This window comes from Scyliorhinus canicula, chromosome 4, assembly GCF_902713615.1.
Source record: "Scyliorhinus canicula chromosome 4, sScyCan1.1, whole genome shotgun sequence".
NCBI classification, from domain to species: Eukaryota; Metazoa; Chordata; class Chondrichthyes; order Carcharhiniformes; family Scyliorhinidae; genus Scyliorhinus; species Scyliorhinus canicula.
The window spans coordinates 152,717,004-152,743,938 of record NC_052149.1 but is presented as its reverse complement, the minus strand read 5'-3'; the positions used below and the strand labels follow the sequence as shown (position 1 = coordinate 152,743,938).

The following is a 26,935-nucleotide window of genomic DNA, read 5'->3' as shown; positions in this document are numbered from 1 at the left end:
TGCCCCCTAGCTCTGCTTTCACCCGCCAGTGGAAACAACCTGCCCGCATCTATCCTATCTATTCCCTTCAGAATTTTATATGTTTCTATAAGATCCCCCCTCATCCTTCTAAATTCCAACGAGTACAGTCCCAGTCTACTCAACCTCTCCTCGTAATCCAACCCCTTCAGCTCTGGGATTAACCTAATGAATCTCCTCTGCACACCCTCCAGTGCCAATACGTCTTTTCTCAGGTAAGGAGACCAAAACTGAACATAATACTCCAGGTGTGGCGTCACGAACACCTTATACAATTGCAGCATAACCTCCGTAGTCTTAAACTCCATCCCTCTATCAATGAAGGACAAAATTACAATTGCCTTCTTAATCACCTGTTGCACCTGTAAACCAACTTTTTGCGACTCATGCATTAGCACACCCAGGTCTCTCTGCACAGCAGCATGTTTTAACATTTTATCATTTAAATAATAATCCCTTTTGCTGTTATTCCTACCACATTTGTCAACATTGTATTCCATCTGTCAGACCCTAGTCCATTCACTTAACCTATCCAAATCCCTCTGCAGACTTCCAGTATCATCTACACCTTTTGCTTTACCACTTATCTTAGTGTCGTCTGCAAACTTGGACACATTGCACTTGGTCCCCAACTCCAAATCATCTATGTAAATTGGGAACAAATCCTATGCTTTTCACCAGGAAGTAGGAGATGGGAAGGTGCACCTTATAGATCAGATTTTAAAATAATAAATATTGCAGAACTCAAAATTTTCACATTAGTAATTATTTATTCATTCTGCATTCCCCCGTAAGTAAATATTCTGTTGAACAACAACTGCTTGACTGGAGAAGAAAAAAATAATCCACAACTTTCATGGTGAATACGCCATTCTCAAGTACCACCAAATATATTGAACTTTTTTTCTTTTATGTTTAAATTTAGAGTACCCAATTCCTTTTTTTTTCCAATTGAGGGGAAATTTAGCATGGTCAATCCACCTACCCTGCGCATCAGCGCAGGGGTGAGACCCACGCAGACAAGGACAGTGGCTTGGGGCCGGGATCGAACCCGGGTCCTTGGCGCCGTGAGGCAGCAGTGCTAACAACTGCGCTATTGTGCCCCCCAGATGTATTTTACAATGGTTCGATATGCATGAACCTTATGGATAAAGGGTATCTCACCTTGCACAAGGTGACGCCCAATCGTCTGGTGCAACCTCTGCAAAAGCAATTAACAACATACAAACAAAACACCTTGATTCTCGGTGAGGAAATCATTCCAGTACAATGTATAAATCTGCTTTTGCAGACAAACGTTTTCAGTGTGAGCTGCAGGATTCTATGCCCACTTTCATCGATACATTTTTTAGATTGACTGGAGGGTTTAAAAAGCTGTCGACGAGCATGGTTTTTCAAAATATATTTTTATATTGAACATTTTCATTTATGACAAACAAACATATCAAACACATAACTGGAGTGCACAATTGTATCTGCAAAAATAACAGGTATCAATAAAGTACATCCTTGAACTGAACATACAAGAAATGTTATGAGCATGTTTCTTGCATGTGTTGTCTGTATAGCATGCAAGAAACAATACTTTTCACTATAAATACATGTGACAATAATAAATCAGACCAACTTGTAGTAGCCATAGTGGCAATGTGAACAATTTTCATCATTGTGGCAGGTGTGGTGACCACTGTAGTCTGTGTGACCTGAGCAGGGCGGCTGGTCCCAGCATACAGCCCCACAGGATGAAGAAAACCAAAGGTGGTAGAGTCTGGCCAGGAGGATTCACCCTCTTTTAGGGGGGTGTTGCTGTAGTTCTGTTTGCGGGCACCCACGCCCCTGATATAGTGCAAACATTTTGTTTCCCCTGAATTATGAATGTTAGCCCCTCCCCACCTCTCCTCTGGTTGTTCGCCCCTCCCCCCCTAGCCCCCCCCCCTCCCCCCCAATTCCCTCGCTCCTCCCTTAGCTGCTGGTCATGGACACATCTTGGAAGATGTTAGTGAACTGCTTCCACGTGTCGTGGAACCTCTCATGGCAAACTTTTTTTTTTCACGCCGCAGAAATTCCGCTAAGTCGGACAGCCAGTCTGTGTCCTTGGGTGACACTACCAACCTCCAGCCGAGCAGGAGTCTCCGCTGGGCAATCAGGGAGGCGGAAGCCAGGGCGCAGCCCCCCTCCACCCAAGGAGTTCTGGCTGCTCTGACACCCCGATGACCGCCACTAAGTGGCATGGCTCCAATCTCACCCCCGTGACTTTGGACATGGCCTCGAAGACGATGGTTCAGAACCCACTCAGCTTGGTACAGACCCAGAACATGTGGGAATGGTTAGCCGGACCTCCCTGGTACCGTTCGCCCTTGTCCTCCACCCCGCTCACGCGTGTCCTGGTGCACCACCTTTAGCCGCGTTAGACTCAGCCCTGCTCATGAGGAAGGTGGCGTTCACTCGGTACAGTACTTCACTCCAGAGCCCCCGCCCCCCAATCTCAACGCACAGTTCATCCTCCCATCTTTTTATTGTCTCCACTAGTGGGGCCCTTACCTCCTCTTACAGCTGTCCATATATGTCTGTGCATTTACCGCCCCTTAATTCGTCCTGCACTAACAGTCTGTCCAGTAGGGTGTGTTTGGGTAGTTGGGGGAACGTTGTGGCCTCTTTGAGGAGGAAGTCTCGTAATTGCAAGTATCGGATTTGTTCCCTTTCGAGAACTGGAGCTTCTCTGTTAGTTCCCCCAGAGTCTCTGCTCTACTGTCTATGTAGAGGTCCCTCACTGTCAGCACCCCATTGTCCTTTCACCATGTTATGTAAGTGGCATCTATTTTTGCTGGAATGAATCTATGGTTTTTGGAGATGGTGGCTGCAACAGACATAGTGGTGTCTGAACTGGTTCCAGGTTCTTGGTGTAGTTACCACTACCGGGCCCACTGATTACTTGGTTGGGGTGAATGGAAGTGGGGTGGTTGCCAGTGCCCGCAGAGACGTTCCAATACAGGAGGCCTTCTTCATCCACACCCATTCTGCTTCCAGCTCTTTTCATAATCATAGAATTTACAATGCAGAAGGAGGCCATTCAGCCCTTCGAGTCTGCACTGGCTCTTGGAAAGAGCACCCCACTTAAGACCACACTTCCACCCTATCCCCATAAACCAGTAACAAACCTAACCTAAGGGCAATTGATCATGGCCCCCTCTCCCAGCCACTTCCTCACTCTTTCTATAGTTGCTGCCCAGTGGTAGAGTAGGAGGTTCGATAGTATCAGGCCTGCCCTGTGCCGCCCTCTCTGTAGGACGGTTTTGCGGATCCTGAGGTACTTTCCAGTTCACATGAAAGCTGTAATTAGCTTGTCCACCTTGGTGAAGAAGGATTTTAGGGATAAAGATTGGGAGTGATCTGAATATGACGAGGAACATTGGGAGCATGTTAATTTTTATTGTCTGCATTCTTCCCGCCAAGGAAAGTGGGAGAGAGTTCCACCTCTGCAGGACCCTTTTCACCTCCTCCACTAGGTTGGACAGGTTCCACTTGTGGAGTTGTGGCCAGGTGTGGGCTATCTGGACCCCCAGGCATCGGAACTTAGTTTGGGCCAGTTTGAACGGCAGCATTCCCAACTCTGCTTTTCCCCACTGGGGGTTCACAGGGAAGACTTTGCTCTTGCTCAGATTAAGTTTGTATCCCGAGAGGATTCCGAACTCCTTCAGCAGTTCCATTATCTTACCCATACTGGCTAGTGGGTTCGAAACGTAGAGGATCAGGTCATCCGCATAGAGAGAGACGCTGTGCCCCTTGTATCCCCTCTGAATGCCTCTATACCCCTTCGCTGATTTAAGAGCGACGGCCAGTGACACAATTGTCAGAGTGAACAGCAGTGGGGACAACCGGCTACCCTGCCTGGTGCCTCTGTGCAGCTGAAGATAGTCAAAGTTGGTGGTGTTCGTCTGTACACTCGCCATGGGAGCACTGCACAACAGTTTCACCCACGAGGTGAACCCTGGCCCAAACTCAAACTGTTCCAGTATCTTCATGAGGTACTTCCATTCTACTCAAATGCCTTCTTCGCGTCCAGGGAGATGATCACTTCTGATGTCTCCCCCCCCCCGGTGGGGACATGACCATGTTTAGTTCGCCGTTAACTGTCTACCCTTGACAAACCCAGTCTGATCTTCCGTGATTACTTCTGGCAAGCAACTCTCCAGTTGCCCCGCCAGAGCTTTCACCAGGACGTTGGTGTCAGTGTTCAGGAATGAGATGAGTCTGTGGGACCCACACTCCGCCAGATCTTTGTCTTTCTTTGGGATCAGTGAGATTGAGGCCTCTGCCAGCGTGGGCATCAGGGTCCCCTCAACAGCGAGTCGCTGAACATCTCCATCAGATGGAGCGTCAGTGCTACTGCAAATGTGTGTAAAAGTCCACCAGCAAACCCATCCAGTCCCGATGCCTTCCCCGACTGCATGGAATTGATGCATTCCGTGACCTCCTGTAGACCTAGCAGTGCTTCCAATTCTTCCTCACAGCCGGGATGTCCAGCCCATCCAGGAACTGCTTCATCCTCATATCTCCCTCCGGGGGCTTGGAGGTGTACAATCACCGGTAGAAGGTCATGAAGGCTCCTCTGTAGCCATGATCACCCCACCATCTATATCCTTAACCTGTGCTATCTCTCTTGTGGCTGCCTGTCTCCTCGACAGGTGTGCCAGCAGATGGCTGGCTTTGTCCCCGTGTTCATAAATGGTCTCCCATGCCTGGTGGAGCTGGTTCACTGCTTTCCCAGTGGAGAGCAGGTTGAATTCCATCTGTAATTCTTTCCTCTCCACACAGCCTCGGGGCCGTGGAATACCTCCGGTCCACTTCCAATATGGAGTTGATCAGCTGCTGTTTGGTTGCCCTATCCTTCCTGTCCCTGAGTGCCCTATATACTAAAATTTTCCCCCTGATCACTGCCTTCACTGCCTCCTAGAATGTGGAGGGTGAGACTTTCCCATTCTGATTGCAGGTTATGTACCTATTGATTATTGGTGTAATTCTTTCGCAGAATGTATTGTCAGCGAGGAGGGCTATGTCCAGCCTCCATGGGGGGCTCTGGGCCCAGCCTGTCTCCAACCTCACATCCATGTTGTGTGGTGCATGGTCTGAGTTTACTATTATGGAGTATTCCATTCCTACTACCACTGGAAGCACTGACTTTCACACGATGAAGAAGTCTACATGGAAGTCAGCTTTGTGGACATGGGAGAAGAAGAAAACTCCTTGAACCTCCATGGGTCCAACCCATCATTTGCTCCATGAAGGTGGTTAGTTCCCTCGCCCTCCCTAATTTAGCCTCTGATCGGGGGATGAATCTATCTGCTTTTGGATCCTATACGCAGTTATCCCTCCCCCCCATGATCAGTCGGTGGGAGTCAATGTCGAGGATCTCTGCCATGGTCCTTTTAATGAACTCGGTATCATCCCAGTTAGGGGCTTATGTTGACTAATACCACCGGGGCCCCTTCCAGGAGCCCGCTGACCATGATGTACCGCCCCCCCCCCCGCGTCAATCACCATGTTTGCCACTGTAGGGGCTATACTTTTGTTGAACAGTATGGCCACTGCCCTCACTCATGTGACTGGTATGCCTGTCCCACCCAGCATTTCTTTACCGTCAGTTGGTCCTTCTCTCTTAAGTGGGTCCCTTGGAGAAAGACTATGTCAGTCCTCAGGCGTTTATTAGATGGGCGAAGACTCTAGAATTTTTCACTGGTCCATTCAGTCCCCTCACATTCCAGGTGACAATCCTGACTTGGGCAGGGGGTGGGCAGTTCTGTTCCCCCCTCCTCTTGGGTCAGCCATACTTACCTCATGGACATGCCCCTGCATGCCCAGACCTTCCTTGTTCTTGGGCAGTCCAAGATGGCCACCTTCCTCTTTCATCCATCTCCATGTGTGACCTGTGTAACTAGCATTCTATCCTTCCCACCCTGCAACTATCTCTCCATCCCCCCTCTGAGCACTTCTGCATGTACATTCTCCCCTTTCCTTTCCCCGCTACCTTACTTCATTCCCTTGTCTGCCCCCCTCTTGCCTGCCCCCCCCCCCCCCCCTTCCCTTGCCCCTTGTGTGGCTGGGAGAATGAGTGTGTGAGCGGTCTGTTCGAAGTAGTGATATCCCTGATTCCGTCCTCACCCTGACCTCCACATGCGTACACCTTTCGTGTGGCTAATTGGTGCTGATGCTAAGTGTATCACAGACTGGAACTTTCTGGCCCCGCCCACTGCCCGATCATCTGGTCCCATCGAAAGTCAATGGACTTTTGGCCAGGCCTCCAAATCTCCTGTGGTGGGTCCCTCCAGGAAGAGAGGGCGGGGTGAAATCTGGGACACAGTCTCTGCTGCCTTAACATAGGCCATGGAAAAAAATTGGGATCTTTGTAATCGCATTACTGAGAATCATGCCAGATTCTGTGTTTACATTTGGAGGAACTGGGACATCCCCATAGCATATTGTGAATTTAATAGTAGCTGGTATGATTGTGAAAATGTTTTTGCTCAGATACAGTTGACAGAAGAGATTGTGCGGTGAATATCTGAATGTGCAATGGGAAAGTTGCTAAAGACTTTATTTGTATGCCTTTTGACGCAACTTGGAGGTTGTCAGTTAAGACAAACCAGGTGCCTCATTTGAAAGGAACACCACTAACCCACCATAACAGAAACCCAAAAGTTGAAAGGAAGCTTAACAAATCAAATTAAAATAACATTCCCAGTGTAGATGATGTACTCCAGTCACCCTGATGCCACTGGTCACGGAAAATCTAGAGTGGATCAGTGGACATCATGTGCTCCCTCACCCGGGACATTTCGGCATGGATCTCGACACAGAAGAGAAGCAGACTTGACCATCTGTTGTACGAACCTGCTAATGGCCACCTTGATGAGGCCCAGGAGCAGTCCCATGAAGAGGTCTCCCAACCCCCCTAATCCACCCCTTCATACTGGGTCACCAAAAAGTGGGTCTAAAGTGCAACCAGAAATTGAAGAGAAGCCCCTTCAGCTAATACAAGAGGAGCTGTAAAGCCTATAGTTAGAATGTGTACATTGAAATTTTGCTAACAATATTTACCAAAACACGTCTTTGCTTTTTTTTTGGCATATAAATACCAATGAATGAGTAACCCTTCCTTTAATCAGGAACAGCTTGTAATCTTAACTTTCTAGTTTTTAACAAGGGAACTGCTGATTGCTATAGCTTATGCCCCTACCTTGGGTTAATGACATTCTTGGTTAGACAACACTGGATACAATGTTGTAAAATGAGTCTGTAACATATCTTTCTGATGAGCCTCATTTAACTTGGAAGAAATGTAAACACTCACACAGAGAGGCAAACGTCAGACTGCAAAATATTTGGCTCAAGAGCATGAAGTAAGCATGTTTCAACTGGCTTTTAAACGTCATTATCCACAAAATCGTTGTTTGCATGTTTGACTTAAAATGATTGGCCTTCCTGAGAGAAACAGGTACCTTTCTTTTGTGATGGTGGATGTCTCCGATGGAGTTTGCCAGACTGGTGGGCCCCAGGATGACTTGGGCACTCTGTGGCCAGTTGGCGCCAACCAAATTGTGTTCTTCCAGCAGCAACCGCCGCAGGTGTTCCGCACCTGTGACACGCACCACCGGCCGCCCGAGCAAGTGTGTCTTGAACACATTACCATGCTGCCTCCTTCTGGAAGCATGGAAGTTGGAACCCTGGAAGGAGTAGGAGAAATTTTACATATTGTATAATAAAAGTATGTGCATTGAAGATAACTTTTACTTCTCTCTAACTGGCAATTTTCTAATTCCTTTATTTAACAAATGTATTATCCAAAATGGTGTTCATTCATTCATGGGATCTGGACATCGCTTGCAAGGCCAGCGTTTATCATTCATCCCTAATTACCCTTGGGAAGGTGAGCTGCCTTCTTGAACCGCTCCAGTCAATATGGTGTAGGTACACCCACGCTGCTATTAGGGACAGGGTCCCAGGATTTTGGCCCAGCGACAGTGAAAGAATGGAGATATATTTCCAAGTCGGGATGATGAGTGACTAGGATGGGAAATTGCCAGTGGCGGTGTTCCCATGCATCTGCTGCCCTTGTTTATTGAGGTTGTTTTGAAAGGTACTGCTGAAGGAACCTTGGGGAGTTGCAACAGTTCATCTTATATACACACGGCTGACATTGTGTTTTGGGATTAGAGGGAGTGAATGTTGAAGGTGGTGGATGGGATGCTTGTTAAACAGGCTGTTTGGTCCTGGATGGTGTTGATCTTGTGTGTAGTTGGAACTCATCCAGGTAAATGAGGAGCATTCTTGATTTGTGCCTTCCTGATGGTGGACAGAATTTGGGAGTTAGAAGTTAATTTACTCATCCCTGAATTCCAAGCCTCTCATCTGGTTGTGTAGCCATATGACTGATCCAATTAAGATTCTGGTCAATGGTAACCTCCTAGAATGCTAATAATGGTGTGGTGATATGCATCACTTTGGATACTCAGGGGGTTGGTGTGAATACACTGCGACTAGGTAAACACTAGAGGGAGCACCAGAGACATCATGACATGCAGACATGCAGCTAGTGAACACACGACCAATGGGCAGTCAAGATACCCAGAGGTGACACTACCACAAGGGGGCATTACACAATGCATATATAAGGACAGGGCACACATGATCTGTCTCTTTCCACAGGCGACACTTGCAGAGTGGGACCGGGGAAGATCAGAGGCATCACACCCACCACGTTGCTTAGAGCAGACTGGTTAGTTTTACTGAGTTACTATAGCAAGATTAGCAGGAGAATCAAACTCAGAGAACTGTGCTAATGGTTCAATAAATCACATTGAACTTACTGCAAAGTCTGGAGTATCTTTTGGTCCAAGCTGCATCGAGTTGCAGCCTGTGTTATCCCAGAGTACATAACACAACAAATGGGGGATTCAAAGATGGAAATGCCATTGAATGTCAAGGGGAGATAGTTAGATTCTCTCTTGCTGCAGATGTTATTGCCTGGCAATGATATGGCACAAACGTTAATTGTCACTTAATATGTTATGCCAAGTGTTGTCCAGGTCTTGTTACATGCGGGTGCAGACTGCTATAGTGTCTGAGGAGTTGGGAATGGAACTGAACCTGGTAAGATCATCAGCAAACATCCCCACTTCTAACCTTTGATGGAGGGAAGGTCATTATTGAAACAGTGAAGATGATTGTGCCTGGGACACTACCCTCAGGAACACCTGTTGCAATATCCTAGAGCTGAGATGATTGACCTCAGCTCTTTTTCCCCAGTTCGCATCAAGGTGTAATGAGGTCAGAAGTTGAGTGGTCCCAGTGGAATCCAAACTGATCATCAGTGAGGAGATTATTGCTGTTGTCGCTTCAGTGCACTGTCAATTACACATTTCATCATTGTTCTGACGATCGAGAGTAGACTGGTGGGGTTGTAGCCATCTAAGATGGCCACCTGCAAAGGACCATGGGAATTATGGTCAACCCAGGACTCAGACAGATACAGAGCCTATGTGTATCTGAAACACAGGTAACCAGACCTGATCGAAACCCCCGATTGTTTGCATTTTAATGGCCCATTTTCCCAGGACAATAGAACTCCAATCAAGCAACCGGTACAGCCACAGACTGATCGGCGCCACTCCCCTTATTCAGAAAGCCCAACTGTCAAGGTCAATGACCGCTAATGACCCACCGGGCTACCAGGCACCCGCCCCTTTATTGGCCGAATTCGAAGACAGTGTTCAGAGCCCTGTCGAACTATTGGGTCCAAGGTTAAGGACCTCCCCAAAGAGCGTGAAATCCCAGAGGGATAAAAGAGGACACAGCCATGTGTTCTGTCTCTTTTGGATCCGGCTGTGCCAACCCAATCGTAGCAGGAACAGCCAGCCAAATTCAAGACCAATGATCGCTACCTGACGGATGAGCCCAGCAGAGACAGAGCCACTTTCTTCGAACCAGCCAAGTGAAATCCAGATAAAGGCCTTATCCATTTGCACAGTGCCGGTCGCCCTGAAGTTAAGTATAGCTATTGTAGCTGATAGGTGTAGTTTAACTCGTAGTAGACATTGTGTTTGCATATCGAGCTAACTCTCGTGTATGTAAATAAACCATCTTTTGAACTAACTAACTGGTTGTGTGGTCATTTGATCGATATAAGGGAAGGCTTGTGGTTCACCAACATTATTAATAGAGCAACAGGGTGTAATTGGTCAGGTTGGATTAGTCCTGCTTTTTGTGCACAGGACATAACTGGACTTCTATCCACATTATCGGGTAGATGTCAATGTTGTAACTATACTGGACCAGCTTGGCTAGGGGCAAGACTAGTTTTAGATCACAAGTCTTCAGGACTACAGATGAAATGTTGTTGGGGCCCACAGTCTTTGCAGCCATTTCTTGAAATCATGTGGAGGGAGTTGAATTGGTTGAAGGTTTGCATCTGTGATGTTGGGGACTTCAGCAGGAGGCCGAGATAGATCGTCCACCTGGCACTGCTGAGTAAAGATGATTGCAAATATTTCAGTCTTGCCTTTCGCACTCATGTGCTGGGCTCTCTCATCACTGAAGATGATAATATTTGTGAAGCCTCCTGCTTTTCCTATCAGTTGCTTAATTATTCACCACCATTTCTGACTGGATGTGACAGGATTGCAGAACTCTGGTCTGATCTGTTGGGATCGTTTTTCTCTCGGCTGTACGATGCTTTGGCAGTTTAGTATGCATGTAATTTTATGTTATAGCTTCATCAGTTTGCCACCTAATTGTATGTGTGCGCTACTACTGGCATGTCCTCCTGCATTGAACCATCATTGGTACCATGGCTTGATGGTAATGGTATAATGATAGACATGACAGGCCACGGTGCTAGAGAATATGATCACACACAATTCTGCCCTAGCTGATGGCCCACAGGACCTTCTGGATGCCCATTTTTTCCTGCTGGTTCTGTTCTGAATCCATTTATCACAATAATAATGCCAGATGAGACAATGCAGTGTGTCCTCAATGTGAAGATTTGACTTCATCACCACACGATTTGAGGGGATCACTCCTAGCAATATTGTAATGGACAGATACATCCATGTCAGTAGATTGGTGAGGATGAGGTCAAATAGATGACACCAGGTTGGGTGGGAGGGTGAGCTGTGAGGAGGATACAGAGATCCTTCAGTGTGATTTGGACAAGTTGAGTGAGTGGACAAATGAATGGCAGGTGACGCATAATTTGGAAAAATGCAAGGTTATCCACTTTGGTAGCAAATACGAGAAGGCAGCCTACTATCTGAATGGCCATAAATTAGGAGAGGGGAATGTGCAATGAGACCTGGCTGTTCTCGTACACCAGTCACTGATGGTAAGCATGCTGATACAGCAGGTGGTAAAGAAGACAAATGGTATGCTGCCATTCATTGTGAGAGGTTTCTAGTACAGGAGCAGGGATGTCTTTCTGTAATTATTTAGGGCCTTGGTGAGGCCACACCCAGAATATTGTGTGCAGTTTTGATGTCCTTATCTGAGGAAGGATGTTCTTGCGATAGAAGGACTGCAGTGCGGGTTTACCAGATGGATTCCGAGGATGGCAGGACTGATGTATGAGGAGAGATTGAGTCGGTTAGGATTGTATTCGCTGGAGTTTAGAAGAATGAGGGGGGTCTCATAGAAACGCCTGAAATTCTAACAGGACTGGACAAGATTGATGCAAGAAGGATGTTCCTGATGGTTGAGGATGTTTAGAACCAGGCATCACAGTCTGAGGATACGGACGGGATAGACCATTTAGGACAGAGATTAGGAGAAATTTCTTCATTCAGAGAGTGGTGAGACTGTGGAATTCATTATCAAAGGAAGTAGCTGAGTCCCAAACATTGTATGTTTTCAAGAAGGAGTTAGATAAAGCACCTGGGGCGAAGAGGATCAAATGATAGGGGGGGTGGGGAAAGGCAGAATTAAGCTATTGAGTTGGATTAGCAGCTATGATCATAATGAATGGCGGAGCAGGCTCGAAGGGCTAAATGGCCTACTCCTGCTCCTATTTTCTATGTTTCTATATTTATATGATCACTGACATTCTCGGTCAGAGAGAAACAGAGAGAAAAGCCGAGGTGGTTAAAAAAAAAGGAGTAAAAGAGAGTGAAGAAATAGCGATACAGGGAGTGGGAGAGAGGGTAATGCAGACCCAGGTCTTCCAGGGCATCCGAACTACCTAGTATATCTGTGCCTAATGCGAACCTTCAACAATACGTGACAAAATGTAAGTCTTCATCAACAGCCATCTATTCTGAAAAGATTCAGTCCAGCACTGGACTGAAAATCGAGCAGGCTCCATTATGCGTGTATGTTTCTCTCCTACACTATCTCCCTCTATTCACCGTGCCCAAATGATCTTTACATTCAGCGCATTTTTAACAAAATCTGACCTTGAATATTTTGATCAGGAAAATGCTGCTTTCTTCCTGCTCACTTCGGGCCTAGAAAACTGAAGCCTAAATGTGCCTGTCTGTCATATTAGTGTATGAATATCGCTTCTCGGCCTTTTGGCTCAGATTTTAAAAAATAAATTTAGAGTACCCAATTCATTTTTTCCAATTAAGGTGCAATTTAGTGTGTCCAATTCACCTACCATGCACATCTTTGGGCTGTGGGGGTGAAACCCATGCAAACATGGGGTGAATGTGCAAACTCCACAGGGACAGTGACCCAGAGCCGGGATCGAACCTGGGACCTCAGCGCTGTGAGACAGCAGTGCTAACCACTGTGCCATTGTGCTGCTCCTTTGGATAAGATGAGTGTGAGGTCAAGTGTAATGCCTCTCTCGTGGGGACCATGAATTGGATTCAATTTGAATTGTTTTTTGGAGCAGACAAGGAGCTTGATTAGCAGTTTGCCCATGTCAACACCCTGAGCTCTAGCTTTGTAACTCTAATAAAGGAATTAAAAAAAAATCTTAGTGTATGAATCTTTAATACGCTCACACGTTTGCTATTTTAACAAAGACTTGAATCCAAGTATTTTAATTCAGAAGTTGTACCCTTTAAAATATTTGAACAAAACGTCACATGAACACATTGTTTTGTTTAAGAAATTCAAACATGTTTTTCCTAAAGTATTTTTTAAAGCTAACATGTTGCATAATAAGTTCCAGTCAGACCGACTGTGCAATCTTTGAAAATGTTCTGTTCCTCCTCTCATGATTTTGGCGTGACTTTTTTCTTTTGGTGTTAGCATTTGCAATAGAATATTAAACCCATTTTCCACCTTTTGTGAAATTAGCCAGTATACTGCTTGCCATTCATCCCTTATTTCTCACTCATCTTTTAACTTTGATCAGTGAAGTATTAGCCGGTCTTTTCCAGATGACAACTGATATAGAAAGCATCCTAACTGGCTACATCACAGCCTGGTATGGCAACTGCTCGGCCCAAGACCGCAAGAAACTTAGAGAGTTGTGAACACAGCTCAGTCCATCACACCAACCTCCCTCCCTCTCCATTGACTCTATCTACACCTCCCGCTGCCTGGGGAAAGCGGGCAGCATAATTAGAGTCCCCTCCCACCTGGCTTACTCACTCTTCTAACTTCTTCCATCGGGCAGGAGATACTAAAGTCTGAGAACAAGCATCAACAGATTCAAAAACAGCTTCTTCCCCGCTGTTACCAAACTCCTAAATGGCCCTCTTATGGACTGACCTCATGAACACTACACCCTGTATGCTTCACCCGATGCCGGTGTTATGTCGTCACATTGTGTACCTTGTGTTACCCTATTATGTATTTTCTTTTTATTTTATTTTATTTTCATGTACTTAATGATCTGTTTGAGCTGCTCGCAGAAAAATACTTTTCACTGTACCTCGGTACATGTAACAATAAACAAATCCAATTCAATCCAAGTGCATCCTTCTCATACTTTAATTTTCTTTCTGTACACACCTGGTAAATGCTGCTTGTTGGTAGTCATTTATAGTAGCCTAAACCTGACCTAAACCTGACCAGCACATCACTCTGCAAGCTCTTTCACAATGTGTGTCTAGGAGTTAATGAAGAGCACACAAGCTGTGCTGTACCAGAAGAAAGGGGATTGTTGCCTTGTGCACTTCACTTGCACAGGAGTTGACATTTGAGATGAAAGCGAACTGTGCGGTACCGGATTAGAGTAAATAGAATGTCATCTGTCACTCACTGCCGGCACTCTCATCTCTTAATCAGAAGGTTGTGGGTTCAACTCTCGCTCCAGAGACATGAATTTAAGACCCTCAAGGTTGACATCCAGTGCAGCACTGAGGGAGTGCTGCATTCAACTGTGCTGTCTTTCAAAATTGAATTTAAACCAAGACACCTTTCGGCAGATATAAAGAAATTCCATGGTCCTATTTTAAAGTGGAGTGCGGAGTTATTTTGGTGGTCTGCCAATATTTATCCCGAAACCTACATCACTACATTAGATTATCTGCCTGTTATTTCAATCCTGTTTGTTGTGACCTTGTTGCATGCAAATTGGCTGTTATGTTTCCTACATTCATAATAGTGACGGCATTTTAAAAATACTTCCAAAGTGCTTTGGGATGTTCTGAAGATGTGAAAGGAACTATCTGAATGTAAGTCTTTCTTTCTCTGTGTTTATTATACCTGACACTGAAATATGTAAAAGCTGTAAATTAGTATTTTGCATTGAATTCCAATTCTCTTCTCACACCTCATAGTGCATTAAGGCAGACTTTTGTCTATTTCCACAGCTAGTTATTCCTGGAACAGGTCACTAGTCTGTCGCCAGAGGCATATAGCTTGAGGAGCGCCACTCAATATCAAGCATGGTTGATCAGGAGTCTCTTACTGCCAGCCATTGGCGTGCTTGGAAGTATTTTCAGGTTGACACACTCAACCTGTCTGACCGTGTTATGAATGCATCTTTCTTGGCCACCAGGTTCTGGGCTGCGATTCCAACCCGGAGCTTCTGGCTCAGAGGCAAGGACGCTATCCACTGTGCCACAAGATCTATCTTGCATTGAATTGTTTGCTTTAAGGCCTATGCTCATACTATATCACCCAGGGCCTTGCTGCTGACAGCAACATTGGCACAAATTGGAAAATTAAATAAAAGGACCAAATGCTTACTTCAACCTACAAATGGTTTATTTTCTACCATATCCTTCAACTATTGCTTGGTATAATGAGAATGCAGACATACCTGCAGGAACCAGTGAAACGTTTCGCCAACAATTGGAAGCCCCATAGATCCTGGAGGCAGAGGGAGCTCCCAGTTCTTGTCTGCCTTTAGATTCCATCGAAGCTGCCAGAGAAAGAGACAAGCAGCTATAAGGAGGACGATAGGGGCCAGGACAGCTAAAAGGCTGATCAGCATCCTCAAAATGTTTCAACAAAACGAATCAAGTGAGCGTTGCAGATCCTTGCTCGACGAAAATGGACAGAATGCACCAATTTGTAGATTCAGGTGTCTAACAATGCCGCATCACAGGATCAGCTGTAAAGTCTGAACTGGAACTAACAAATAAGCTGAATATATAGAGGCATCAAAGTCCACTCAGAGGTTTGGTATTTAACATGAGTGTGCTCAAGCATCATTTCTTCCCCAGCTCCACCAACTCCTCAACCACAACATCCCCACCCCCACCCCACCACCATCCACTCACTCACTCACGTACTCCAACTCCTCATCCACTCTGCGAACAGGAGAGGTGAAGAGGAGCCTGTTTTGATGATGTGATCTATCGTGTGGAGATTTGTGAGATTCAGAAGTCCAAAGGTAGATCAATTTTCCTGCCATTATCTAGAGATGGCACTCCACTCTTGCAAATGAGTTAAAAAGTAAGGCTGCTATGTGTGGGAGCTACAACATACTCATGACACTTTCGACAGATTAGCTCAGGCACAAGTTCAGATGCAGAAGGAAATGTTCGTCCGGTAGACAGGGTCGACAAAAGAATAGTCGGGAGTACGAGGCAAAAGAAAAGGGGGAAGAATAAAAAGTAAATCTAAACAAATTGAATTTGCAGTAGGAGCTTCCAAAACATTTTTTACTCATCCTCACTTTTATTCAGCGTTTGGAAAATATTCAGAAAAGCTTTATTAACTCATTGCGTCTTCACAAGATAACATTGTATACATCAGAGCAGTTTTAAGTTTCATTCATTTTCTACAGCTGGGGAAAAGCATCGTTCTGCATAAAGTATTAATTATCGTGTGTTTCCACTTTATTTTTCCAAAGATTGCAACAGCGCTTAGCAAGAAATAGCTCGTATTTACAAGAATCCGTGACCCCACTGAACACTGTATAGTTTGCCTGTGACTCAGCATCCGCTTCTACATGCAGCATGCATCATAACGTCAGTCCTTGAAAGAAAGATTGGCAATTATATGACACCTTATCATCTTTCTCAGCACCTACCCAATTCACTTCACATACATTGTCCCATTTATAGAGATAACCAACACATGGTATTAAGGGGCAGCAGGGTAGCATGGTGGTTAGCATAAATGCTTCACAGCTCCAGGGTCCCAGGTTCGATTCCCGGCTGGGTCACTGTCTGTGTGGAGTCTGCACGTCCTCCCCCTGTGTGCGTGGGTTTCCTCCGGGTGCTCCGGTTTCCTCCCACAGTCCAAAGATGTGCGGGTTAGGTGGATTGGCCATGCTAAATTGCCCGTAGTGTCCTAATAAATGTAAGGTTAAGGGGGTGATTGTTGGGTTACGGGTATAGTGTGGGTTTGAGTAGGGTGATCATGGCTCGGCACAACATTGAGGGCCGAAGGGCCTGTTCTGTGCTGTACTGTTCTATGTTCTATGTTAAGTGAGTACGGCATTCTGCATTTGGTGCAAGGGATTTTCTGGATTCAGCAACATTAGAATTCAAATGTGTAACTTTATGGGGTGGGGAGGGGGGTCTTCCATTTGGTGATTTACTGCTGAAAGATTTTGAATTTTGTTTTGGTGTCAGGAGTCTGACATTTTTCTGAAAATGTGCTTGATCTATACCGAAATATAAACACAAAGTGCTGGAAAAACTCAGCAGGTCTGGCAGCATCTGTGCAGCGGGAAAGAGTTTTTTTTTAATAAACTATTTTATTGAGATGTTTTTGGTTTTACGACAAGATGAACAATATATATGAGTCTATAAACATAGTGCAACAAGTCTGCTTCCTCTTCTTCTTCAGCTTCTTCTTTCTTTTCTTCTTCCTCCCAATTGATGGAGGCACCCCTTCCCTGCCCCCTTCCCACCTGAAGCCTGAGCAGGTTCATTTTTAGGGCTTTCCCCCTGTCCTCATTGCCTCCCACCAGCCTGAAAATTGATGCCGGGCAGGAATTAGCCCTTCAGTGGTCTTTAATTGGCCACTTAAGAACCTCAATTGCTGAAAATGAGGAGGGCAGCTGAGACCTCGCATGTCCTAATGTAAAACTGTGGAGAGGCCTGGGCGGGGAAAAACCCAGTTAGAAGTTTACGGCAGCCCCCCCCCCCCCCCCCCCAACCCCTCCCTAAAAGGTGAGGTCAGCCACCAAGCAGACGAGGCGAAGAGGTTTGTGACAACTCAGGGCAGGCCAACACAGTGAGGCACAAGGCACGACGCCCCAAATCAAGTCTTAGCCACAAGGAGATTTCAGTAAGTTTTAAAGTGCTGGTGGACAAGGATAAGAGTGGTCCTAGGGAGAATGTGCTAAATTGGGGGAAGGCTAATTATAACAATATTAGGCAAGAACTGAAGAACATCGATTGGGGGCAGATGTTTGAGGGTAAATCAACATCTGACATGTGGGAGGCTTTCAAATGTCAGTTGAAAGGAATTCAGGACAGGCATGTTCCTGTGCGGAAGAAGGATAAATACAGCAAATTTCGGGAACATTGGATAACGAGAGATATTGTAGGCCTCGTCAAAAAGAAAAAGGAGGCATTTGTCAGGCAAGAAGGCTGGGAACAGACGAAGCCTGTGTGGAATATAAGGAAAGTAGGAAGGAACTTAAGCAAGGAGTCAGGAGGGTTAAAAGGGGTCACGAAAAGTCATTGGCAAATAGGGTTAATGAAAATCCCAAGGCTTTTTACACGTACATAAAAAGCAAGAGCGTAGCCAGGGAAAGGGTTGGCCCACTGAAGCATAGACAAGGGAATCTATGTGTGGAGCCAGAGGAAATGGGCGAGGTACGAAATGAATACTTTGCATCTGTATTCACCAAAGAGAAGGAATTGGTGGATGTTGAGTCTGGAGAAGGGTGTGTATATAGCCTGGGCCACATTGAGATCCAAAAAGACGAGGTGTTGGGCGTCCTGAAAAATATTAAGGTGGATAAGTCCCCAGAGCCTGATAGGATCTACCCCAGAATACTGAAGGAGGCAAGAGAGGAAATTGCTGAGGCCTTGACAGAAATCTTTGGATCCTCACTGTCTTCAGGTGATGACCCGGAGGACTGGAGAATAGCCAATGTTGTTCCTTTGTTTAAGAAGGGTAGCAAGGATAATCCAGGGAACTACAGGCCGGTGAACTTTAGTGGTAGGGAAATTGCTGGAGGGAATTCTTTGAGACAGGATCTACTCCCATTTGGAAGCAAGGGGTCGTATTAGTGAGAGGCAGCACGGTTTTGTGAAGGGGAGGTCGTGTCTCACTAACTTGATAGAATTTTTCGAGGAGGTCACAAAGATAGGGCAGTGGATGTTGTCTCTATGGACTTCAGTAACGACTTTGACAAGGTCCCTCATGGAAGACTGGTACAAAAGGTTAAGTCACACGGGATCGGGGTGAGCTGGCAAGATGGATACAGAACTGGCTAGGTCATAAAAGGCAGAGGGTAGCAATGGAAGGGTGCTTTTCTGATTGGAAGGCTGTGAATAGTGGTGTTCCGCAGGGATCAGTGCTGGGACCTTTGCTGTTCATAGTATATATAAATGATTTGGAGGAAAATGTAACTGGTCTGATTAGTAGGTTTGCAGATGACACAAAGGTTGATGGAATTGCGGATAGCGATGAGGACCGTCAGAGGTTACAGCAGGATTTAGATCGTTTGGATTCTTGGGCAGAGAGATGGCAGATGGAATCTAATCCGGACAAATGTGAGGTAATGCATTTTGGAAGGTCCAGTACAGGTAGGGAATATACAGTGAATGGTGGAACCCTCAAGAGTATTGACAGTCAAATAAATCTTGGTGTACTGGTCCACAGGTCACTGAAAGGGGCAACACAGGTGGAGAAGGTAATCAAGAAGGCATACGGCATGCTTGCCTTCATTGGCCGGGGCATTGAGTATAAAAATTGGCAAGTCATGTTGAAGCTGTATAGAACCTTAGTTAGGCCACACTTGGAGTATAGTGTTCAATTCTGGTCACCACAATACCAGAAGGATGTGGAGGCTTTGGTGAGGGTGCAGAAGAGATTTACAAAAGAGATTTACTGGTATGGAGAGTATTAGCTATGAGGAGCGGTTGACTAAACTGGGTTTGTTCTCACTGGAACGAAGGAAGTTGAGGGGCGACCTGATAGAGGTCGACAAAATTATGAGGGGCATAGACAGAGTGGATAGTCAGAGGCTTTTCCCCAGGGTAGAGGGGTAAATTATTAGGGGGCATAGGTTTAAGGTGCGAGGGGCAAGGTTTAGGGGAGATGTACAAGGCAAGTTTTTTTACACAGAGTGTAGTGGGTGCCTGGAACTCGCTGCCGGAGGAGGTGGTGGAAGCAGGGACAATAGTGATGTTTAAGGAGCATCTTGACAAAAACATGAATAGGATGGGAAGAGAGGGATATGGACCCTGGAAGTGTAGAAGATTTTAATTTAGATGGGCAGCATGGGCAGTGCAGGCTTGGAGGGCCGAAGGGCCTGTTCCTGTGCTGTACGTTTCTTTGTTCTTTGTTCTTTGAAAGTGCACAGCTTTGTGCTCTCTTTGTCTAATTTGAGCTGCCAGAAATCTGTGAAGCATCTAACTTCTTAAAACATGTTGGTCTTGACATCTCACATGTGATTTTGTTCCCCCTTCGGAATCGGATAAAGTTCTCTTTTAATGTTGAGGTTCAGATCTTTGGGGTCCATACAGATTTGTATGTCGTTATTTCTCTTCTTAATGCAGATCATACAGTTTACCCAATCTGTAGATTCTTCTATCTGTATGATTATGCCTAGAGCCGTCATCCTTTCCAGCTCATCCTTCAATTTGTCTTTCAATGGAGCTGACACACGTCTTGCTGCGTGTATTACTGGTTGTCCTCTTTTAACTCTATCCGATATGTGAAAGGTAAAATGCCAAAACCTTGAAATATCCCAGGAATTTCCTTCAGTATGGAATCTACTAATGCAAGTTGCCTGGTTGCAGTGTAGTCTGCACTGTAAACTCGCTTAACTAGCTCAGGTGCTTCATACGCTTCCACTCCTAGTAGAGACTCACGTTCTGCCTCAAAAATGGAAAAGTTAACCTTGTGACCTTTGTTCTTCACTGTTATATCAAGTTTGCATGCCCCTAGCGTAGTAATTTCATTTCTGTTGTAGTCTTTCAGTAATACTGTTTATTGAACATTTGGGGTTTAATTCTCAGCTCTTTTAAATCTGACAAACTAATAAGGTTGGCCATCATTCCCGTGACAAGTTTGAAGTTAATTAATATGTCTTTAGTCATTCATGGAACTGTCCATCTGTCTTTTGGATATTTGAATTCACTTCACTGTTGTTGCCAATCATCATGAAAGTGTTGTGAATTTGTATATCTTGACTATTCTTGTCCTCACCAGAAATCATGTTGATGAAGAACGTGACTCCGAGGCATACTTCATCAACCATGTTGATTGATTTTGCTTGCAACGCTTTGATGCACTATCAATTACGATGAGACGAGAGTAGAATGTAATCGAGGCTTTATTACACAGAGATGTGTGGCCTCCTACTGCAGCTGATGAAATGGCCTGGCACACTGCAGCGAAATGTCCCTTCTTGCCACAGGCCGTGCAGAGGGTGCTCTGCGCCGGGCAGCGCTGTCGGGGGTGTTTTGACTGTCCACAGAAGTAGCATTTGGGCCCACCGGGGTTGGTTGGCCACCACGCGGTGCAGGCGTGGGGTGGGCTGGGGACTGTCGCTGATGGGGGTCCATGATAGGGTGGCCATCGGTGGGTTCGACGATGCACAAGGGGGGTGGGCCACGTAGTCGGGGGCATAGGCCTGAACATTGGATGAGGTGACCGTAAGTGAGAGCGCTAGTTTTTTGGTCGCCGCGAGTGTGGCCCCTTCTAAGAGGCGCAGGCGAATGTAGTCAGACCCTATGCGTCTCTTATCAGTAGGTTCGAGTGTTCAGTGGCCGAAATGGCCTGGCAGTCACAGTCTCTAACTAGGGCGAGCAGGGCACGCCAGAAATCTTCCACAGACACACCGGGAGGTTGGTGCCGCGTGGAGAGGAGATAGCTGGCGTAGATTTTGTTAGTCCGCTGAGCGTAATTTTCCTTCAGTAGAACCATGGCCTCTGCATAGGTCGGCGCGTCCTGGATGAGGGGAAAAACGTTGGAGCTCAGCCACGTGTACAGAATCTGGAGCTTCTGCTCTTCTGGGATTGCATCTGGCGCAGACCCGATGTACCATTCAAAACAGGCTAGCCATTGTTTGAAGTCCTTTTTGGCTTTGTCTGCTTGAGGATGCAGCTGCAGGCCTATGCCCCCGGCTTGATGCGGAGGTCCATCTCTGAAAATCTTCTGTGTAATAAATTGATGCGCTATCAATTACGACGAGACGAGAGTAGAATGTAATCGCGGCTTTATTACACAGAGCTGTGTAGCCTCCTACAGCAGCAGACGAAATACCAGCAGGCAGGGATCTACCCCCGTACCTGTAGTGCCTTACCGTAAAACCCATATATATACAGTATGTACATCAGTGGTGACTACCACACGCTTTTTTACTGGTAAAGCATTGCTTAGTAAAATTATTTTTGCCTTTAATTTGGAGCATTACTTACCAAATGCTGGATATTGTCGTGTCAAATGTCGCTTGCCGCATCGCTGGCATAAAATGGAGGATCCGGTCAGCTGCTTAAAATGGCTGCTGGTGCTGGGACCACATTTTATACTCGAGTGCGTCACTACACTAATGCCTCATCTACCTTTGCGCCAAAATGTCTGAGATTCAAAGTGCTAATCTGCTGTGCAGCTAACTCGCTGACATGAAAAATTTTGATAGCATCATCAAGCTGAAGCTCATTTTCTCTTGACAGCTTTCCGTGTATCTTGTCATTACAAATCCCAAATATGATCTGATCGCGTATCATTGATGACTGTAGGGTAGCAACATTACACAACTGCGCCTTCAATCGCAAATCGGTCAAAAAACTATCAAACGATTCATCTGCCTTCTGGGTGCGCCTGTGAAATATGTAGTATTCAAACGTCTCATTTAGTTTTGTCGAGCAATGCTGATCAACTTGTTTTACAACTTCCTCAAAGTTCTTGCTATCCGGCTCGCTATTGATAACAAATGTATTAAATATTTCTATTGCTTGTGGACCTGTTACAGTGAGGCAGCAGCGCTGTGCGCCTCTCATTAGGCTGTGCCTGCAGACCAAGGGCTGCAACATAGAGTGTGAATTGCTGTTTGAATACACGACAATTCTCATCTACATTAGCAGTGACTCGAATCTGGTGAGATGCCTTCAAACCTTCTGTCCTGGACTTCAAAGTCTAACAGTGCATTGAGCACTAGTTGCCAATAGTTTACGAGGTTACCAGGAGATTTTTTTCTTTTTTACCTTCTTCTTCTTTGGAGTTATCTTCAGTTGTTCGGATCTTCAAAGAATCTTGTTTTCTTAGTTGATCTTCAGACCTGGTACCATGTTGATAACTATAAGAAATATATTACAAACTAATAATACTGATAAATTATTCTAGAACCACTGCAAATATGATTATCCACCAACACGACTAACTCCCAACTCCTCAAGGTAGTCACAAGGTAGATTTACACTGCCACCTGCTGGTTAGAGGTCGTGTACACCATTACAGACATGATTGCTTATGCATATCATCACATCATGCACTGCAGCCGTAGGCCAAATGTCTTTGAGGATATATGTCCTTTCTCAGGAAGATCTGCTGAAATGGCAGTAACACTGCAACTTTCTACAGCCTGGATATAAGATCCAATGACTATGAAGCATTTCTGTCTACGTCAGAATTCTGTTAGCTGCCTTTTCTTCACAGGAATTCATGTAAGGTTTAAATGGATAGCTTTGTATAACTCCAATACTAATAAGATATTGTTAAACTTCAAGGAGAATGAAATTCGTACCAGTGTAATAAAAAGAGAGAAAACATAAATACCTTTTAACAGAAATCAAAAAGAATGCCAAGTGTGGATTGATTAAATAATATTGTCGAGCTCACACATCCCAAAGGAAGCTGTAATTCTTGAGCAAAAAGGTAATAAAACCTAGCACTGCATGGGTTGTGTGAATTACACATTGTCTGGTACAAATTGTTGAACTATAATAAAAATGACTGAAACATTAATTTGATCAGAATCCAATGGAGAAAACATGGCATTATCCTCAGATCTTTTTCAATTGCCTTTTGGATTTGACATGCATTTTGAAGGCTATTAAACAGACTTACCACAGTCCAATGTAAAGACAGCTGACCAAGTAAATGACTATGTATACACACAGAAGAATGTAATTGCTGGATGCACATTGGTGCTCACAAAGCATAAATTTATAAATAAATCCTCCGTTGACTGGGTGATGTGACAAAGAATGATTTGGAACAGGCTGGATTCTCTGTTTAGGAGACTATGTTCTCCCGCTGGAGCTGAATTGCACCAGTTTTACAATCCCCCTGCGGTCGTAAAGCATGATGCAATTCAGTGTTCCACACCATGCACATTTATGCATGGAGTGAAATACGAGGGATTTCTAGGGCATTCGTCCTGCCATTTTGAGTGAGCGACCCGATAGCGGAGTCCAGTGGCCGGCCACCCCACTGACTACAAGTCGGCCTCCCCCGCAGAGGGAGTCAGCCCCAACCGCCCCATCCCCCCCCCCCACAGGCAGTAGGCCACCTGACCCCCTGCCCGCACGGCAAATCAGCCCCGATCCACCCCCCACCCCCCACACAGGCAGTAGGCCACCTGACCCCCTGCCCGCACGGCAAATCAGCCCCAATCCACTCCCCCCCCCCCCCCCCCCTGCACGGCAGCCCCTTACTTGTGAATTGCCTGGGTGCTCCCAAGTACAGAGGTGACTTGACTCACTGCTCCAGGTGCCCCTGTAATAGAGGGACCCACACTCCCTGCCCCCCCCCGGGACCCCCGTAATAGGTGATCCCCACCAGGGACTCCTGTAATATGTGAGCCTCCCCTGGGATCCCTGCATTAGGGGGACACCCAGGGATCCCCTGACTAAAGGAACCCCCTCCACACGCCACACCCTCACATACACTCCTGCACCAGAAAAGGTGCCCCGATAGGGGCAGTGGGAAGCATTATAGCTGTAATACTTCCCTTGCAGCTCCATGTATCCATTCCTCACAGGAGAACAGCTGTGCCTGCATCTGGTTCCCACAGGCCCACTGTCTGCAATTCATTCATGGCTTTGTGGTCGTGATTGACAGCTCCTAAAAAACATCTGCAGTTTTGATCCATTCATATCCATTCACTATTTGCACTGTTGCTTCACAGCGCCAGGATCCCAGGTTCGATTCCTGGCTGGGTCACTCTCTGTGCAGAGTCTACATGTTCTCCCCGTGTCTGCGTGGGTTTCCTCCGGGTGCTCTGGTTTCTTCGAACAAGTCCCGAAAGGTGTCAATTGGACATTCTGAATTCTCCCTCTGCGTACCCGAATAGGTACCAGATGTGGCGACTAGGGGTGTTTTACAGTAACTTCATTGTAGTGTTAATGTTAGCCTACTTGTGACAATAAAGATTATTTTTCAGTGGCCTAAGTGGTGAAATTCCAATGTTTGTAAACATTACCCACAAGAGATGAAAGTGCACAAAGTGCATTCCAATCACTCAAGGATGTGGTTGGTGGGGGTGGGGTTGTCTATGTAGGGAGGGGTCTGTGGAGTGGGTTCCATTAGGCAGGGGGCCTATTACCCCTATTGCAGGGGTCCTGGGTGGTCCCCCTATTATAGGGGTCCCTGTGGGCTGTGTCTCTATTATTGGGGTGCCTGGGAAAGAGGGTCAGGTCGGGTCATCCCGCACTTGGGGATGGGGGGAACCCAGGAAATCCGGGGGTTGGGGGCTGTTGTGTGGTGCAGGGGTGGGGCTGCTTTGCAGTGTGGTGGGGGGGGGGGGGGGAAGGACTCGGATGGTTTCGGGTGGACTCTACCATCATGGCCCTGGCATGGTGGACCTCACGGTGAGCCAAGGAGGAAACAGTTGCTTCCTTGGGCCATTGCGAGATCCACCACACCAGGTTCCAATCGTAGAAACCACGAGTGCACCTCGCCCAAATGATTCCCGGCTGCAGGGACCCATTTGCATTTATTTACATGCTCCCGCTGGCGTGTGGCGTGGAACACGTTGACACCGCCAGTGCGGGGTCTGAGCATGATATGGCGCCGATCCCGAATTTGCCCAACGCCCGATTTTCTGTCCCATTGGGGAATGCATTTTGGGCGTCCCAGGGCTGGAGAATCCCGCCCGTGGTTTCTGATCAGATGTGTACAGTAGCAGGATTAACCTGTGAAAGCTTTCCCCAAAGGATACTGTTCAAATTGCTGTGTTAGTCAGGCCAGTGTGACATTTACCACTGACGGGTGTAAAAATACTATTCGGTGGTGAGCAGCAGTCATTTTGTTAATTGGGAGCAGACTCCTGTTTTATCTCTGAACCGCTCACCATTAAACACCTTCTGATAGTGAGTAATGCCGCAATTCATGTTAAAAATCTCTGCGGTCACACAGTGCACAGCAGGCCATTCAATAACAGTGGCTCAGCTGTGACAGAATTACCTCTTCTACCTCTTCTCTGTAGTTAATTAAGAAATGGTAGAAGGGGAAATGATTTCTATCCATCCTGTTTGTCTTATTAATGGATTCCATATCTAGCCATGTAGACATTATAGTAATGGAAGCCATTCCTTGTTGGGTTAAAGGGAATCTGCACGCCACATGTTGGCAGCCAACTAGGCAGCGGTTAGTTCTAGCATGGGGATGGGAAGAAGCGGCCTGCTTGGCTGCTTGGTTACACGATCTGAGGAGGTAGGAGAAGAAGACACCGGTGAAACAGATGATCCAATTCTTCAGTTTTGCTTCTGTTATTAAAACTCACAACACAAATGCGTAAAATTCCACCTTGCACTCACAGTCAGATTCACTCTCCCCAACCAGGTAAACAAGTAGGTGAACACAGCTGAAAAGCGTTAAAAGTTTAGACTTGTTTACCTAGACGTAAAGAAAACTCTGCACTGTTTGTAAATTATCCTACCTCTTTTTTACTATCTGGAATGTATGTACTTTATTGTCCTTCAGGTAAAGCACCCCTCCCCCCCCTCCCCCCCTCTCCCCCCTCCCCTCCCTCCCCCTCCCCCCTCCCCCTCCCTCCCCCTCACCCCCTCCCCTCCCCCCTCCCCTCCCTCCCCTCCCCCCTCCCCCCCCTCCCCTCCCCCCTCCCCCCCTCCCCTCCCCCCCCCTCCCCCCCCTCCCCCCTCCTCCCCTCCCCTCCCCCCCCTCCCCCCCCTCCCCCCTCCTCCCCTCCCCCCTCCCCCTCCCCCCTCCCCCCTCCCTCCCCCTCACCCCCCTCCCGTCCCCCCTCCCCTCCCCCCTCCCCACCCCCCTCCCCACCCCCTCCCCTCCCCCCTCCCCCTCCCCCCTCCCCTCCCCCCTCCCCCCTCCCCCCCCTCTCTCCCCTCCCCTCCCCTCCCTCCCCCTCCCCCCTCCCTCCCCCTCCCCCCCTCCCCCCTCTCCCCCCCTCCCCTCCCTCCTCTCCCCC

At 46.6% G+C, this 26,935-nt stretch overlaps 1 protein-coding gene across 1 annotated transcript in view; it reads right to left on the bottom strand.

The window, feature by feature from the left end:
- Positions 1 to 23,743, bottom strand: part of LOC119964165 (cytochrome P450 26B1-like) — a 38,238-nt gene extending 14,495 nt beyond the window's left edge. The window contains exons 1-3 of the mRNA XM_038793457.1: positions 23,617 to 23,743; positions 15,230 to 15,331; positions 7,515 to 7,739 (exon numbers count right to left, since the gene is read on the bottom strand). Of these exons, the coding sequence (XP_038649385.1) occupies positions 7,515 to 7,739; positions 15,230 to 15,331; positions 23,617 to 23,694 (405 nt within the window). The 5' untranslated portion in view covers positions 23,695 to 23,743. The remainder of the gene's footprint in view (positions 1 to 7,514; positions 7,740 to 15,229; positions 15,332 to 23,616) is intronic.
- Positions 23,744 to 26,935: the final 3,192 nt, after the last annotated feature.